Consider the following 18336-nt stretch of genomic DNA (forward strand, 5'->3'; position numbering starts at 1 on the left):
AGCTTCACTTCCCCTTTATTATTTCACATCGGGTCTAAATCGCCAAAGACTGTTACTATTCATAATAGTATCCAACTGAGTAGAGATTGTCAACTGTGAGTGTATTGTGGCAGCATGCTACAATGTGTCGATCCAAACTAGCCTAATGTTCCAGAATGTGTGAAAACATCAAAGGACGATGACATCACATCAAAGGACGATGACATCACATCAAAGGAAGATGACATCACATCAAAGGACGATGACATCACTGTAATACATAAAAGGATATGTATGAATATTCAAAATGATGTATGGAAAACTAAATTTAAATGTCCAGAAAAGTGGCAGTGTTGCTGTGCAGCAGTGTCTGGTGTACGTTGTGAAGCTGTGTGTCGAGCAATGCGAGTTGCATCCAACTCATATTTACCTGGCATTGGAGATACAATGATCAAGTATTTTTTGACAATAATTATTTTTTTTAAGTTAAAAACCAATACAGATTAATACCATCCATATTCTTGAAAAGAAGCATTATTTTGAAGAAAAAAATATGTATGTTACAAATATCCAACTGAGTAGAGATGTCAATTGTGAGTATGTTGTAGCAGCACGCTTCAAGTGTTTACCCAAACTAGCCTAATGTTCCAGAATGTGTGAAAACATCAAAGGACGATGACATCACATCAAAGGACGATGACATCACATCAAAGGACGATGACATCACATCAAAGGACGAAGACATCACATCAAAGGACGATGACATCACTGTAGTACATGAAAAGACATGTATGAATATTCAAAATGACGTATGGAAAACTAAATTTAAATGTCCAGAAAAGTGGCAGTGTTGCTGTGCAGCAGTGTCTGGTGTACATTGTGAAGCTGTGTGTTGAGCAATGCGAGTTGCATCCAACTCCTATTTACCTGGAATGGGAGATACAATGATCAAGTATTTCATGACAGTAATTTAGTTTTTAAAGTTAAAAACAAATACAGATTAATACCAGCCATATTCTTGAAAAGAAGCATTATTTTGAAGAAACAAATATGTATGTTACAAATATCCAACTGAGTAGAGATTGTCAACTGTGAGTGTATTTTAGCAGCACGCTTCAAATGTCTACCCAAATTAGCCTAATGTTCCAGAATGTGTGAAAACATCAAAGGACGATGACATCACATTAAAGGACGATGACATCACATCAAAGGACGATGACATCACATCAAAGGACGATGACATCACTGTAATACATAAAATTATATGTATGAATATTCAAAATGACGTATGGAAAACTAAATTTAAATGTCCAGAAAAGTGGCAGTGTTGCTGTGCAGCAGTGTCTGGTGTACGTTGTGAAGCTGTGTGTTGAGCAAAGCGAGTTGCATCCAACTCCTATTTACCTGGCATGGGAGATACAATGATCAAGTATTTCATGACAATAATTAGTTTTTAAAGTTAAAAACAAATACAGATTAATACCATCCATATTCTTGAAAAGAAGCATTATTTTGAAAAAAAAAATATGTATGTTACAAATATCCAACTGAGTAGAGATGTCAATTGTCAGTGTATTATGGCGGCACGCTTCAATGTGTCTATCCAAACAAGCCTAATGTTCCAGAGTGTGTGACAACAACAAAGGACGATCACATCACATCAATGGCCGATGACATCACATCAAAGGATGATGACATCACATCAAAGGACGATGACATCACTGTAATACTTAAAAGGATATGTATGAATATTCAAAATGACGTATGGAAAACTAAATTTAAATGTCCAGAAAAGTGGCAGTGTTGCTGTGCAGCAGTGTCTGGTGACCGTTATGAAGCTGTGTGTTGAGCAATGCAAGTTGCATCCAACTCATCTTTACCTGGCATGGGAGATACAATGATCAAGTATGTTATGACAATATTTTTTTTTAAAGTTATAAAGAAATACAGATCAATAACAGCCATATTCTTGAAAAGAAGCATTATTTAAAAAAAAAAATATGTATGTTACAAATATCCAACTGAGTAGAGATTGTCAACTGTGAGTGAATTGTGGCAGCACGCTTCAATGTGTTTATCCAAACTAGCCTAATGTTCCAAAATGTGTGAAAACATCAAAGGATGATGACATCACTTTAATACATAAAAGGATATGTATAAATATTCGAAATGACGTATGGAAAACTAAATTTAAATGTCCAGAAAAGTGGCAGTGTTGCTGTGCAGCAGTGTCTGGTGTACGTTGTGAAGCTGTGTGTTGAGCAATGCGAGTTGCATCCAACTCCTATTAACCTGGCATGGGAGATACAATGATCAAGTATGTTATGACAATAATTTTTTTTAAAGTTATAAAGAAATACAGATCAATAACAGCCATATTCTTGAAAAGAAGCATTATTTAAAAAAAAAAATATGTATGTTACAAATATCCAACTGAGTAGAGATTGTCAACTGTGAGTGAATTGCGGCAGCACGCTTCAATGTGTTTATCCAAACTAGCCTAATGTTCCAGAATGTGTGAAAACATCAAAGGACGATGACATCACATCAAAGGAGGAAGACATCACAACAAAGGACGATGACATCACATCAAAGGACGATGACATCACTGTAATACATAAAAGGATATGTATGAACATTCAAAATGACATATGGAAAACTAAATTTAAATGTCCAGAAAAGTGGCAATGTTGCTGTGCAGCAGTGTCTGGTGTACATTGTGAAGCTGTGTGTTGAGTAATGCGAGTTGCATCCAACTCGTATTTACCTGTCATGGGAGATACAATGATCAATTATTTCATGACAATAATTAGTTTTTAAAGTTAAAAACAAATACAGATTAATACCAGCCATATTCTTGAAAAGAAGCATTATTTTGAAGAAAGAAATACGCATGTTACAAATATCCAACTGAGTAGAGATTGTCAACTGTGAATGTATTGTAGCAGCACGCTTCAAGTGTCTACCCAAACTAGCCTAATGTTCCAGAATGTGTGACAACACCAAAGGACGATGACATCACATCAAAGGACGATATCATCACATCAAAGGACGAAGACATCACATCAAAGGATGATGACATCACTGTAATATTTAAAAGGATATGTATGAATTTTCAAAATGACGTATGGAAAACTAAATTTAAATGTCCAGAAAAGTGGCAGTGTTGATGCGCAGCAGTGTCTGGTGACCGTTGTGAAGCTGTGTGTTGAGCAATGCGAGTTGCATCCAACTCCTATTTACCTTGCATGGGAGATACAATGATCAAGTATGTTATGACAATAATTTTTTTTAAAGTTAAAAACAAATACAGATTAATACCATCCATATTCTTGAAAAGAAGCATTATTTTGAAGAAAAAAATATGTATGTTACAAATATCCAACTGAGTAGAGATTGTCAACTGTGAGTGGATTGTGGCAGCATGCTACAATGTGTCGATCCAAACTAGCCTAATGTTCCAGAATGTGTGAAAACATCAAAGGACGATGACATCACATCAAAGGACGATTACATCACATCAAAGGACTATGACATCACATCAAAGGACGATGACATCACATCAAAGGAGGAAGACATCACAACAAAGGACGATGACATCACATCAAAGGACGATGACATCACTGTAATACATAAAAGGATATGTATGAATATTCAAAATGACGTATGGAAAACTAAATTTAAATGTCCAGAAAAGTGGCAGTGTTGCTGTGCAGCAGTCCCTGGTGGACGTTGTGAAGCTGTGTGTTGAGCAAAGCGAGTTGCATCCAACTCCTATTTACCTGGCATGGGAGATACAATGATCAAGTATTTCATGACAATAATTTGTTTTTAAAGTTAAAAACAAATACAGATTAATACCAGCCATATTCTTGAAAAGAAGCATTATTTTGAAGAAAAAAATATGTGTTACAAATATCCAACTGAGTAGAGATTGTCAACTGTGAGTGTATTTTAGCAGCACGCTTCAAATGTCTACCCAAATTAGCCTAATGTTCCAGAATGTGTGAAAACATCAAAGGACGATCACATCACATCAAAGGACGATGACATCACATCAAAGGACGATGACATCCCTGTAATACATAAAAGGATATGTATGAATATTCAAAATGACGTATGGAAAACTAAATTTAAATGTCCAGAAAAGTGGCAGTGTTGCTGTGCAGCGGTGTCTGGTGACCGTTGTGAAGCTGTTTTTTGAGCAATGCGAGTCGCATCCAACTCATATTTACCTGGCATTGGAGATACAATGATCAAGTTTTTTATGACAATAATTGTTTTTTTAAAGTTAAAAACAAATACAGATTAATACCATCCATATTCTTGAAAAGAAGCATTATTTTGAAGAAAAAAATATGTATGTTACAAATATCCAACTGAGTAGAGATTGTCAACTGTGAGTGTATTTTAGCAGCACGCTTCAAATGTCTACCCAAATTAGCCTAATGTTCCAGAATGTGTGAAAACATCAAAGGACGATGACATCACATCAAAGGACGATGACATCACATCAAAGGACGATGACATCACTGTAATACATAAAAGGATATGTATGAATATTCAAAATGATGTATGGAAAACTAAATTTAAATATCCAGAAAAGTGGCAGTGTTGTTGTGCAGCAGTGTCTGGTGTACGTTGTGAAGCTGTGTGTTGAGCAATGCGAGTTGCATCCAACTCCTATTTACCTGGCATGGGAGATACAATGATCAAGTATGTTATGACAATAATTTTTTTAAAGTTATAAAGAAATACAGATCAATAACAGCCATATTCTTTAAAAGAAGCATTATTTTGAAGAAAAAAATATGTATGTTATCCAACTGAGTAGAGATTGTCAACTGTGAGTATATTTTAGCAGCATGCTTGTCCATGTCTGTGATTGGTTATATGCTACAAACACCACCCATTTTATGTGAGCTTTCTCATAGCCAGATTGAAAAGCCCCGGGTTGATTTACCAACTTGATAACCAGCGTTGTAGGACAGCTTAGCGGGATTGGGTTTGTTAGAGTTAGTTAAGCCAGATAACAAGAAGATATACATATTGTAATTCAATTGTTCTGAGAGAAAACTGCGCTGTGTTCCAATCCACGTACTTCCGCAAGTACACTTCAATGTTATGCACTGTATGCACTCTGTACTTACTTGAATAGTGCATGAATTTCAACAGGGTGTGGTCGTCTCAAATCAAAAACTCTGCACTTACCGGAAATGACGATCGCAACATTTCACCGCTGCTGGCTACCCACCAAAATGTCTTCTTCTTCAGGGTTTTACGGTAGCTGGCATCCTTAGTGTTCCAGTCATCTAAAGTTGTGTTTGTGCTGTAATCAGACTCATCATTACATAAAAGCATTGAACAGAGAACAGAATACATCTATAAATACTGTTTGATTGTAACTTTGTGCAGTCGTGCACATAGTAAATGCAAATCAGTTACTGTTGCACAGAATTATCTATACTTTTTTGACTTATTTTTCTACTTGGTGTTTGCACCAACATACAGCAGAATAAATAAATATATTACAAACTATTTATGACTATAGATTTTTTTTACACTACTGTGTAGTTTACAACAGCCATTTAAAGTTCAATACAAAAGAAAACACACACCAACATTAACATGACTGAGTTTATTAAATATTAAATTCATGTCACAAAACTGAACCTAAATAAATAAATAGATAGATAAATACGTCGATATTGATAGATTGTCCTATTTGTCTTTCTCCAGCCTCCAAACCCCAGGCAGTATGGTAAATGGTAAATGGACTTGCATGTCTACATCACTCCTCTAGTCTTCTGACCACTCAAAGCTCTTTACACTGCATGTCAGCATTCACCTGTTCACACACACATTCACACACTGATGGTAGAGGCTGCTAAGGTGGCAACTTTGCCCATCAGGATCTAAATACTCATTCACACACCGATGGCTCAGCCTTCGGGAGCAATTTGGGGTTAAGTGTCTTGCTCAAGGACACATCGACATGTGATCTGAACCAGCGACCTTCCGATTGGTGGACGACCTGCTCTGCCCTCTGAGCCACAGCCGCCCCTTTAAGGGGTTTGGTGTAGCCTGGGAAAGAGGTGGCCGGAGTTTGTCTCCTTGTATTTAGTTTGCTTATGGGTGTCATTGCTTCGGGCCGTCCCCAGACCTTTAGGAGGGAGATGGAACCAAAGTGAAATAACAGATTAGCTGTGACTAACCCAAATATCTGTCATCTTCATTAACGTGTAGGATTAATATTTAATCAACTAACATCCCCACTCCTTCCCCTTTTCACCATGGATCAGGAGCTGTATGGGTCATTATATTATTGACATTCTATTTGGGGTAAATTGTCATTAAAATGTTTAATTGTATTAGCTGCTGTAAACTGTTGTGTTGTGTGGCCCAAATTAACAGACAGCACATTACCTGAGTCACATGCTGCAGGTCATCATCTATCATTTCATCATCTACCTTTTCAATTATTCATTTCATTCACAGATTTATATCAACAAAATAAAATAAGTTAATATATTTCGATAAAAATATGTAACAGATTTACATTCATTAAAATCATTTTTATGCCCGCATGCATTTATTTTTTTATACTTTATTTTTTCCCCTTTCTTTCAAGGTTGTTTTCATATATGCAATTTACAGTTCGTAATTAAAATAGTTTATGAAGCATTTTTTTAAGTAATTGAGCTTAGAAACAAACAAAATAAGTACACAAGAGAAAACAACATCAGCATTAAAATAAAATAAATAAATAAAAATGACAATGACAATAATAATAATAATAATAATAATAATAATGATAATGATAATGATAATAATAATAATAATAATAAGACAAAGAGAAAATAATAATAATAATACAAATAAAATAATAATAATAATAATAATAATAATAATAATAATAATAATAATAATAATAATACAATAATAAATTCATTAAATTAGTTAATTTTTAAAAAGCATTTTTTTTTAAGTTTTTTTTTTTTTTAGTCCTGATCCTGAAAAAGTTTCCCAAAGTTTCATCTCGGCTGTCATCCTTTGTTTATGGTTGAAATGACAATGAAATGAAATGAACCTTGAATAGTATTATATTGTGAGGCTGTTTATATGTTTGGAATTATTTGAAGGTAAAGTAATAAAAACAGTTTTTAATGAGAAATAATGGCTAAAGCAACTGAATTTTAAGGCCTTTTTTCTTTATTCATGCTCCCTGAGCTGCCCTATGGGACACTGACATTTGTATTGTACTACTGCAGTTCATAAATAGGTACAATTACTATTATAGCTGGTGACTTTAAGACCCAAATGTAGCTTTTACACATCAAAAGTGGGCCTGAAAGCATTAGATCAGTTCTGTTCTGCAGGTTTTAGCCCATTCAAAGATCATGTAGGTCTACATGCATCCTTTCAGTTCACACCAGAATGAGCGTGTGTGGTTCAGTGTTATTTAAACATGGTAGTAGTAGCAGGTGTAGTCTATAAAGGCCATTCAGTGTAACACCTGTTTGGACCCTCTCCGGGCTCCCACCCTCAGCTTCACCCTCTTTTCTTCAGAGCTGCTGAACTTGCAGCAGAAGTGCAGCCTGATGTGTGTGTTGAACTTCTGGTCTCTGACGCCGTAGATGAGCGGACTGAGCAGACGTGGAAGCACGTTGGTAAACAGGAAGCTGGTGAAGAAGATGCTGGTTATTTCACGAGGCCAGGCGGTGGCTAGAAGGACATTGATGAAGGGAGAGATGAAGGTCAACATGCAGATGAGGAGCTGGACTCCGTGCAGCAGGATGGTGTTGCGGGCGTTTCTGGCCGAGGCCTGGTTAGAACCAGAAACTGCCCAGGCGGCGCAGAGGACCTTCAGGTAGGTGATGATGAGAGTCAGGAAGACGAAGGACAACAGAAGGACCTGAGGGGAAGACGTGAAGACACTTTAATCTCCATCAGTGAAGTCATCAAGACAGGAAATGAAAATAAAACCTGGAACACAGTAAACAGAATTCATCTCTGTTCCACCTGGACCACCACACTCTGGGCCTTGTGGTACGGCGTGGTGTACACGTTGAGAGGGTAACAGACGACGACCCTCGAGAAGACAGACGGGGGCTGGGTGGCGAGGATGATGAGGATATCTGTGAGGGCGGGGATGAAGGAGACGACCCAGATGAGTGCGATGAGAGCGTAGGCTCGCTGCACGGTGCAGATCTGGACGTGATGAAGAGGTCGACAAACGGCAATGTAACGCTCCACTGCCATGCCAGCCAGGTTCAGAGGGCTGTTCCTGGATCAGCACAAACACACAACATTTCATTTGTTTAGGATTCAATGTACAAACTGTAAAGCAGCGTGCACGTCTACAAAAGCCTGAGGAGTTACCAGACACCAACTAAACACAAGCTTAATACTAACTACCCTATGGTATATTTGGCTAAGTACTATCAGTTCACTTGAGAAAACTTACAAGTATACTTGCAGTAAAAACTATTAAAGTAGTAGTTTACTGAGAGTATACTTTAAAGTGTACTTTCATAAAATAAGAATTGGGCTACAAGTATATAACTAGTAAACTATCAGTACAATACTTACACTTGAAGTATACTTTTATAAACTAAATTAGTCCCAAGAAGTATTGAAGTAGTACAGTTTGTACTTTTTACTCTACTACATCTCAGAGGCAACTATTGTACTTTGTTTTATCTGTTCTAAATGAACCTTAAAGGGAAATTTGTCAAGTATTTAATCCTCTTATCAACATGGGAGTGGACAAATATGCTGCTTTATGCAAATGTATGTATATATTTATTATTGGAAATCAATGGACAACACAAAACAATGACAGATATTGATCCAGAAGCCCTCACAGGTACTGCATTTAGCATAAAACAATATGCTCAGATCATAACATGGCAAACTGCAGCCCAACAGGCAACAACAGCTGTCAGTGTGTCAGTGTGCTGACTTGACTATGACTTGCCCCAAACTGCATGTGATTATCATAAAGTGGGCATGTCTGTAAAGAGGAGACTCGTGGGTACCCATAGAAACCATTTACATTCACTGATCTGGAGGTCAGAGGTCAAGGGACCCCTTTGAAAATGGTCATGACAGTTTTTCCTCGCCAGAATTTAGCGTAAGTTTGGAGTGTTATTTAACCTCTAGTGTGACATGGTTGGTACCGATGGATTCATCAGGTTTTGTACTTTCAGATGATACCAGTCTCTTCACTCTAGCTTTAAAACTGAAAGACAGTAAAGTTGGTCGGGTCTCAGAGGGTTAATACAAAAGCATGTTGTGTCAAATATAGGCAGGGTGTCCTACTACTCCATGGGTGAGAATTACAACTCTGCAGTTATTTAAAGATCTTTAATAAAGGACCATAAACAAATGATTTCTATCTGAAAAATAGAAAGCATATACCCACAAAATTCAGTCAGTCCGAGGCCACCCAAAGAGCACCTGAGTGGGTACCAGCTCTTTATTTCTAGCGCCATCTGCTGTAACCCTCCAACATCACAGCTCCAGTCACACTGAGCATGAGTCACAGCTCCACGGGGTCAAAGACGGCGTCTCAGCCTTCATTTAATATCCTTGAGACAAACCAGGAAACAGGTTGTTATTCTGCCTCTCTGAGACCACACACTCAAACACACACTGAGAGACGGAAGATAAGATTCACCTTCAGACCAAAACCACCACTTCCACTGAGAGAGGACATCTGAGGGAATACTGGGAATACTGGAATACCACCACTTCAACCAGCTGCTGAGTCCACAAACTGAACCAGAGTTTTACAAGAACAAAGACTCAAAGTGAAAGTAACTTTCAGAGAACAGGAAGTGGCTGAGCCGTCTGCCTGCTGTGTTTACAGCTTCGCTCGGAGACGAAATGGCGTCCAGATTAGAGGACGATCTCTGCTGTTCTGTCTGCCACGACGTCTTTAAAGATCCTGTCACCCTGTCGTGTAGCCACAGCTTCTGTAAGGCCTGTCTGCAGAAGTGGTGGACGGAGAAACACGTCCAAGAGTGTCCAATTTGTAAGAGAAGATCTTCAATGGCTCTATTCGATAACTTGGATTTAAAGAAGCTGTGTGAGAGAGATCAGAGAGCTTCTGAGACTCTCTGCAGTCTGCACTCTGAGACACTCAAACTCTTCTGCCTGGACCATCAGCAGCCGGTGTGTAACGTCTGCAGAGATTCAGAAACACACATCGATCACAGATTCACATCCATTGATGAAGCTGCACGACAACACAAGAAGGAACTTCAGGAAACTCTGGAGCCCTTAAAGGAGAAGTTAAAGGATTTTAAAGAAGTTAAAGTGAAGTTTGATCAAACAGCAGAACACCTGAAGGTCCAGGCCCGACACACAGAGACGCAGATTAAGGAGGAGTTTAAGAAGCTTCACCAGTTTCTAGAAGAGGAAGAGGAGGCCAGGATGGCTGCATTGAGGGAGGAAGAGGAGCAGAAGAGTCAGATGATGAAGGAGAAGATGGAGGCTGTGAGCAGAGAGATAGCAGCTCTTTCAGACGCGGTCAGAGCCACAGAGGACGAGCTGAGAGACGAAGATGTCTCGTTCCTGCTCAACTACAAGGTCGCAGTGGAAAGAGTCCAGCAGCGCCCCCTGCTGGAGGATCCACAGCTGGACTCAGGAGCTCTGATAGACCAGGCCAAACACCTGGGCAACCTGACCTTCAACATCTGGAACAAGATGAAGGACATGGCCTGCTACACTCCTGTGATTCTGGACCCAAACACCGCTGATCCAGAACTCATGTCCAAAGATCTGACCAGTGTGAGACGAGCAGAGAGACAGCAGCTTCCTGATAATCCAGAGAGGATTCATGATTACTACTCCGTCCTGGGCTCCGAGGGCTTTAACTCAGGGACTCACAGCTGGGACGTCCAGGTCGGAGACAGTACATGCTGGTCTCTGGGTGTGGCAGCAGAGTCTGCCCAGAGGAAGGGAGACATACGGTCTGGATTATGGACAATATGGTTCTCTAATGGTGAGTACAGAAGGTTCTCCCCGTCGGGTCCGTTCACTGATCTCCCAGTGCAGAAGAAGCTCCAGATGATCCGAGTGAATCTGGACTGGAACGAAGGACAGCTGTCGTTCTCTGATCCTGATACTGACACACTCATACACACAATCACACACACTTTCACTGAGAGGATGTTTCCATACATTGCCACTGAGAATCACCCGCTGAAGGTTCTACCAGTGAAGGTCGCTGTGACTGTGGGACAACAGTAATAGAAGGTGATGATGATGTATTTCAACATATACTGAATTTTCTTCTCTGAGTCTTTGAGGAACATGTGACTGTGTCGTCCTGATGATGATGATGATGATGTTGGTTGTCATGGTGATCAGGATGACATCTACAGTAAAACTTTAAATAATAGAAGCTCTTGTGATCGGATCGGATTCCCCGTTCTGTATGCAAATAAACACGTAGTAAACACACGGCTAACACAGCAGACGCTGCCATGTAATACTACAGGAATGTCAGTAGTGATATCCTACATATTTATGAATTCGGGCACATTTTATTAAAGGTCCCATATCGTGCTCATTTTCAGGTTCATACTTGTATTTTGGGTTTCTACTAGAACATGTTTACATGCTTTAATGTTCAAAAAACACATTATTTTTCTCATCCTGTCTGACTGAATACACCCTCTGTCTGAAACGCTCCGTTTTAGTGCATTTCAACGGAATTGCGTTGCTAGGCAACTGGGTCCATTTTTTCCTGTCAGCTGATCTCATTCACATACACTGCAACAGGAAATATACTGAGACACATTTGGTATGTTTACATTTAAAACCGTGTAATGGTCTAAATATTGTAGATTTGTGACATCACAAATGGACAGAAATCCTAACAGCTTGTTTCAAACCCCCAGTTTCTGAATACGGGCTGTGTGTATGTCTCCATATATTGAGCGTTTTGATAGTTTCACAGTATTTATATATCACTTAAACCTGCTTTATAATATAAAAGACATTAAAATCTCACGTTTTACAATATGGGACCTTTAACATCAAAATAAAAGGTTATTGTACCGGCATAGAGCCGGTGACCTCAGTGCTACCGACACCGCTGTCTTTGCCAGGAAACAGCGGCGTACAGAGCTTCAGAGAGCCGGGGATGAGATAGAGCGAGCGGGTGTCAGCTCCGCGCAAAGCAGCGGAACAAAAACACACCGACACATCTCCGACAGTATGATAATAATGCACTTCCTCTGCCTATAGTAGTCTGATAGTCTGTAGATATGTAGCCTAGAAACAAGATATATTTAAACAAAAATACAGTTGTACCGACAGGATACAGTAGAGCACAGAGGCTGTTTCCATGACGCGAGGCGTCTTCCTGTCTATTCACCTGAGGACGCAGAGACCGCGGATCCCGCCCCTAAATCTAAGCCCCGCCCCTTCCATAACTCAGGACCAGTTGGTCGTAGACGGACTCGTAGACGGACTCGTAAACGGGAGGCATCGTTGCAGTCAGCAGAGTTCCTGGCTGCATGGATTATGGCTTTATTTAGTAACATGATGGAGGTGGGAGGGGCTACTCTTTGGTTTACCTTTATTGATTATTGATTATATCTTTAATGTGAAGTTTCTGTGTATTTGAACAGCAGGTTCAAACATTGATTTGTTTATTCATGTAAAGTGTTAAAGAGATTTGATTTGATTTCATTAAGTAGTTTAGTAGGTTAAGCTTGTATTGGATAAAGGTTGTATCTTTTATAATGTCTGTTCTGTGTGATTGCACCATCAGGACTGCTTCACATTTCACTCTACTCTGTGTAGTGACAATAAAGGAATCTTGAATTTATTAAGAATTTATTTATGAATTAATTAAAGAAGTAATTAGACTGAAAGACAGTGATTTATAAATGTTAAATGGCTGCTTGCTCTTTTATTCTTCATATCAAATGTCCATCTTGTTAAACTGGTGTTCTGTGGTTTACTCTTCCTTAAACACCTACTTGTTGGCAGTGACTAAGATGAGCAGCAGGATGCAGCAGGAAGCGAGGCTCGTGGGAATGGTGTAGGTCATGATCTGCAGCAGCACAGAAAGCGTCAGCATGATCATGTCGTTTATCACCAGATGGATGTACAGCACATACCTGCAGAGGAGTTATAGAGGAGGAAGAGTGAAGGAGACGAGGAAGGACAAGAGCAAAATAAGCAAGATGAGAAGAGAGTTTATAGGAAAGAGGAGAGAATGTTGAATTTTCAGTCAGCTCCAAACTCTGTTCAAATCACTAAATCACTCACAATCACAACATGTGGCAAAACACACAACGGCTGAAAAGTTGTTAACGTGCTGCCACAGAGTTTGATTGAGTCAGTCAGATGTGTGAGAGGACGACTCTACATGTCTGAATGCTCTTTAATGCTTTTAGCTTGTAAAAAGTCCTCTTTACTAATAGATGTTATTTAGTTTAGTTTTCACATCATATTTTTCAGATACTTTACTAATATTTTTCTGATATTTTCCAAAACTTTTCGAAAACCGTTCGGAAATTTGTCAAAATTTTTTTCACATGTTTTAATAATCATTTTTTGGACATGTTTTGGATATTTTTCACATATTTTACTGATAATTTTGGGGTATTTTTCACATATGTCTGAATGGTGTTTGATGCTTTTAGTTTGCAGAAAGTCCTCTTTACTAATAGATGTTTTTTAGTTTAGTACATGCAGAACAAAACGCTGTCCAACGGTTAAACCAGACTGAGAGAGACGTGGATCCCTCTGAGCACCAGTTGAATCAGAACAGAATAAATCAGTTATTGGTGAAAGAAACTGAAGCTGAGCATCAACATGTGAACAGGTTCTTGTTTCAGTGTCAACGTCACAATAATGCAGCCGAGAACAAGCTGGAATTTACAGCTACAATGTGATGATTTAGCAAAGCAGAATACTAAACTACTGTAATATCAGATGAACATAATCCCAGTTGAACCCTCTCCAGTCTCACCACTGAGTCGACTGCAGAGGGACTAACTCAGTATTTAGAGCCAAGTTGACCCGTTGAGGTTCAATAATGATCACTGAGGCTCACTGAAAACTAATTCAACATCCAAGTTCCAGCTGCACTGTATCGTTTTTTAATAGTCGTTGTGATGTCAACACTGTGATGTTTCAGTCAGGAATTTTGTTTTGACTTAGTTGAAAGAGAGCATCAGGAGAAATCTGCACTTTAACATGCAACTATTATTCTTTTGTGTTCAGTTCAATGTTGGAAATAATTTCCTTCATTCTTAACACAACAAGCAATTTTTGGTATTTTAGCAGAATACTGAAAGCAGCAGAACTGAGTACACTTTAATATCTGTTTGTTTATCACAAGTAATATCCTTATTGTAATATTTAACAACATTATCACATATTTCCCTCATGTCGTGCAGTCCGTGTTCAACAGTATTCTCCCATCATGCAACACTGCGGGGACATCCACTACTTTCAAATGTAAATAAAACATTTATGCTGTATTCTAAAGCCTCATACTATACCAGCAGTATACGTCCTGATCCACAAGGGAAAGACGAGATACCTGCTGAGACAACACATGACTGATATCTGGAGGGAGATCAGTCCAGCGTTTAGTCGGCGGAACTGAAAAAGCAGTCGGAGTAAATGTTGCTGATCAATATTTTATATTTCCCGTCTCTCCTCGTTGATGATCCTGTTTGTCTGACTTCACCATGAGCTGTTAGAATAAATAGTTTAAACCTGCAGTATCTCATTAAGTCAAGAAGAAAAAAAAGAAAGTTGTATTTTTTGATAATATTGTAATAGTGGTACGAGTTTGTTTTTGTCCAGAGCTTTAAGAGCTGGTTTAAAGACTAAAGCCTCGTCTAGTATACTGCTAAATATATCACTGGAACACAGTATGCAGTATGTACCGTATACTGTATACTGTATACTGTATACTGTATACTGTATACTGTGTACTGTATACTGTACACTGTACACTGTATACTGTATACTGTAAACTGTGTACTGTGTACTGTGTACTGTATATTGTATACTATGTACTGTATACTGTAAACTGTATACTGTATACTGTATACTGTATACTGTGTACTGTAAACTGTATACTGTATACTATGTACTGTATACTGTAAACTGTAAACTGTATACTGTATACTGTAAACTGTATACTGTGTACTGTATACTGTATACTGTGTACTGTGTACTGTGTACTGTATACTGTATACTGTATACTGCGTTACTCAGTAATATGTAGTAGGCGGTTTTGAATACAGCCTCGGTGTCTGAATTATTCTGTTTCTATTTCTGTTAAAAGTAATTATTGAAGGAAAGAAGAACATCAGTAGAATAGCTGATTGATAACTTTTCAACAGTAGTGTATATTAAATTACACGACCAAACAACTCATCAGATCTGAATATCAAATATAATCGATTTTTACTGTAACCATCTTCACATATTTGTTTAAAAGAAAAGGAATCACCCCGGGTCCGTCTATCACCTGGGGTCTCTGTAGAAGACCTGGCTCTTAAAGTAGGTGTAGACAAACGCTCCGTTGATGCAGTTGATGATGAAGCCAAGGGCGAAGGTGATGAAGTTCTTTGCGAAAGCGCTGTTCCACTTGTCCAGACATCCGGTCGAGTTCATGTCTCCGTGCTGGAAGACACAAACCACAGAACAAATGGAAAATACAAATTAATCCAAAAGGTGTCATTTAGATGAAAATATAGCACATTATTTCTTCTCTTCATCATTTCTCACTGTGCTGGAAGTGGGTCAGTTCACATCAAATGTCTTCCAAAGACTGGATTCATCTAAAAATGTCACACGATTAAGAAGAAATACAACAGAAGAACTACGACAGAGATAAAGTCTGGATAAAGTAGGATCTCATTTATAACAGAGCCTACGATTACATTAAAACTAAAGTTGTGATTTATAAACAGATAATAAGTCTATGATTAGGAAGCTTCATTAAAACATTTCAAATATATTAAGAACAAAATAAAGTATCACATTTTCTAATCTGAACGGTATGAATACAATTTAAAGAGTTTGTCTTCATCATTACGTTTTGTAATCGAAGCTAAGCAAGTAAAAAAATACAGAAAAAAGGACAATTTTGGATTAAAGCTGCAGATGTTGTCTGTAATGAAATGAACTGACTGAATTTAAAATGTCCTGTTGGGTACTTCAAGTTATATTAGTGTCTGTGTGAGGAGGAGCAGCTTCATTCTTATCTCATATAGTAAATCTAACAACGCCTCTTTCGTTTCTAACTGTGGTGAGATGATAACGAGGACACAACTTTATTCTTCTGCTGCCGTCTGACTTTTTAAGATACACTTGAAATGTAAAGTTTGAAGAAATAAAGTGAAACTTACTTCAACACCACACTGCTCTATGTCGAGATACCAACTGTCTGTAAGCAGTGAGAGGACCAGGAAGAGATGCACTTCATATAGATTTTCATATGCAGTGAGATGAGATTATTATTCTGAGAGGTGGGGAGTGAGGAAGGGACATCGGCATGTCTATATGTCAGATTTGATTTAGTGGTTGTAAAATAAACTTCTAATCCGTTATTACTCAACACACTTCTTTAGTATTTATAGCAGCTGTGCTCGTTGTTGATGAATACAAAAGGTTACGCAGAAGTTTGTTCATTATCATTAATGTGATGCGGTTTGTCTTCATCAAAATGAAAGTTTTAGAGATTCTTTTCAAAGAGGAGAGACCCAGATGAGGATTTGTTGACACCACCAACCCGTCAGATGGGACCACTATGATGGCAGACTGTTAATGGTCAGGCCTTGCACTCCAACCTCACACCAAACAAATCAAACAACTCACATGAAACAGCGTTATACTGCTTAATGTACTGCCTGGTCGAAGCTTTATCATTGTAGTCAGTGTTATCGTGTGCTGAGGCGGCACAATATTGGAAAAAACTGAGATTGCAATTTTTTTATTTTTCTGCAGTACGAAAAAAATACTGGAATTTTCACCCTGAAATGTTGAACATTTACAAGTTAAATGCATCAATGTGGTGCACTTTAGGAGCAACACGAAGAGGATAGATCTATGAAGAACTTTGTGCTCAAGTAAACCCTAATCACTCTGGTTGTATAGATATGAACGGTGATGAAGTCACACCCTCAAAGTGTGGTTAACGAGACGGGGTTCGTGTTTCAAGACGGGTCGGGTTGGTTGCCGACATCGCCCATAGACCCCCCCCCCCCTCGAACTGAGGACAGTCCGCCCCGGTTGACAGTCGCACTGGGAGCCCGCAAGGGCACTGTGATGTCATGAGAATGTGATGACATCACACTGTGATGTCATGGGAATGTGATGACATCACAATGTGATGTCATGGGATTGTGATGACATCACACTGTGATGAGATGACAGGTAGTGTCATAGAGCGATACATTCCATCCCCCCCACATCATTATCATCATCATCATCATCATCATCATCATCATCATTGTTGTCGTCCTCCAACTGTTTTAGTCTCCTCTCCCAGTTCTGTTCTCTCTCGGACATTTCTGTTGAGAGCTCCTTCAGAGCCTTGTATTTTTCCTCCCAGGCTTCTTGGCTCTTTAGGAGTTCAACTACTTCGGTCGTCAGCTCTGAAGAGCTTGGTAACAATAACGCTTGTCCCATGGAGATGTAAATAATGCAGTCACCCTCGTCGATTGTTAATGTTCAACCGGTTACCGGTCCGCTAACAATCTCAGCAAGTGTGTACGATTTAAATGTGTTGGTCTAGCCATAAGAATCGTACGTCAAAGGATCAAAACTTCACAGCCAACATAAAAGGAAGGCTGATGACATCACAATGTGATGACATCACACTGTAATGACATCACACTGTGATGTCATGAGAATGTGATGACATCACATTGTGATGAAATGACAGGTAATGTCATAGAGAGATACATTCCATCTCCCCCGCCAATATCATCATCATCGTCATCATCATCATCATCATCATCATCATCACACTGGGACCAAATTAAAAAGATTATGTTGTGTGAAACATTCTGCAAAATCTGAACTCTCATTTCAGCTCATAAAACCTTTAAAGAATGATAATAAACTTTGTTAACATGTAACGAATGAAATGCTGTTAATGTTCTGAACCCTTTGTATGGCGAGCTGTTTTAACATTTAACAGCTGAGCTTTTCTATCAGGAATTAACAGAGATATCTATAACTACATTGTGACTAGTCAGAGTTGTTGTCATGACGTTGCTCATCAAGGCTTCTCATTGGATATCGGCCCAACAAAACATCTGTACAGTGTCAGCAGAAGCTTTTGCTAACTTGGATAGTTTG

General features: G+C 38.7%; 2 protein-coding genes and 1 long non-coding RNA gene across 5 annotated transcripts; 1 reads left to right on the forward strand and 2 right to left on the reverse strand.

Moving 5' to 3' along the window:
• Positions 1 to 94: 94 nt before the first annotated feature.
• On the reverse strand, positions 95 to 5478 carry LOC141776011 (uncharacterized). 3 transcript variants are annotated; one of them, XR_012595713.1, is made up of 2 exons: positions 3762 to 5478; positions 95 to 747 (listed from the first exon to the last, which is right to left on the reverse strand). It is a non-coding gene; the product is annotated as an uncharacterized LOC141776011 (long non-coding RNA). The 3 variants fall into 3 exon arrangements; XR_012595712.1 differs by having other exon boundaries at positions 95 to 1224; XR_012595711.1 differs by lacking the exon at positions 3762 to 5478 and adding an exon at positions 1384 to 1546 and having other exon boundaries at positions 95 to 1224.
• A 1524-nt stretch (positions 5479 to 7002) lies between these two features.
• LOC141775899 (odorant receptor 131-2-like) lies at positions 7003 to 16222 on the reverse strand. Its single transcript, XM_074649641.1, has 4 exons — positions 15497 to 16222; positions 12981 to 13121; positions 8002 to 8266; positions 7003 to 7894 (listed from the first exon to the last, which is right to left on the reverse strand). Exons 1-4 carry the CDS (start codon positions 15640 to 15642, stop codon positions 7484 to 7486), a joined length of 963 nt encoding a protein of 320 aa, XP_074505742.1. The 5' UTR covers positions 15643 to 16222; the 3' UTR covers positions 7003 to 7483.
• LOC141775892 (nuclear factor 7, brain-like) lies at positions 9603 to 12926 on the forward strand. The gene has a single exon (XM_074649634.1). The coding sequence runs from the start codon at positions 9871 to 9873 to the stop codon at positions 11236 to 11238; it is 1368 nt and encodes a 455-aa protein (XP_074505735.1). The 5' UTR covers positions 9603 to 9870; the 3' UTR covers positions 11239 to 12926.
• Positions 16223 to 18336: the final 2114 nt, after the last annotated feature.

This window comes from Sebastes fasciatus, chromosome 1 (assembly GCF_043250625.1).
Source record: "Sebastes fasciatus isolate fSebFas1 chromosome 1, fSebFas1.pri, whole genome shotgun sequence".
NCBI classification, from domain to species: domain Eukaryota; kingdom Metazoa; phylum Chordata; class Actinopteri; order Perciformes; family Sebastidae; genus Sebastes; species Sebastes fasciatus.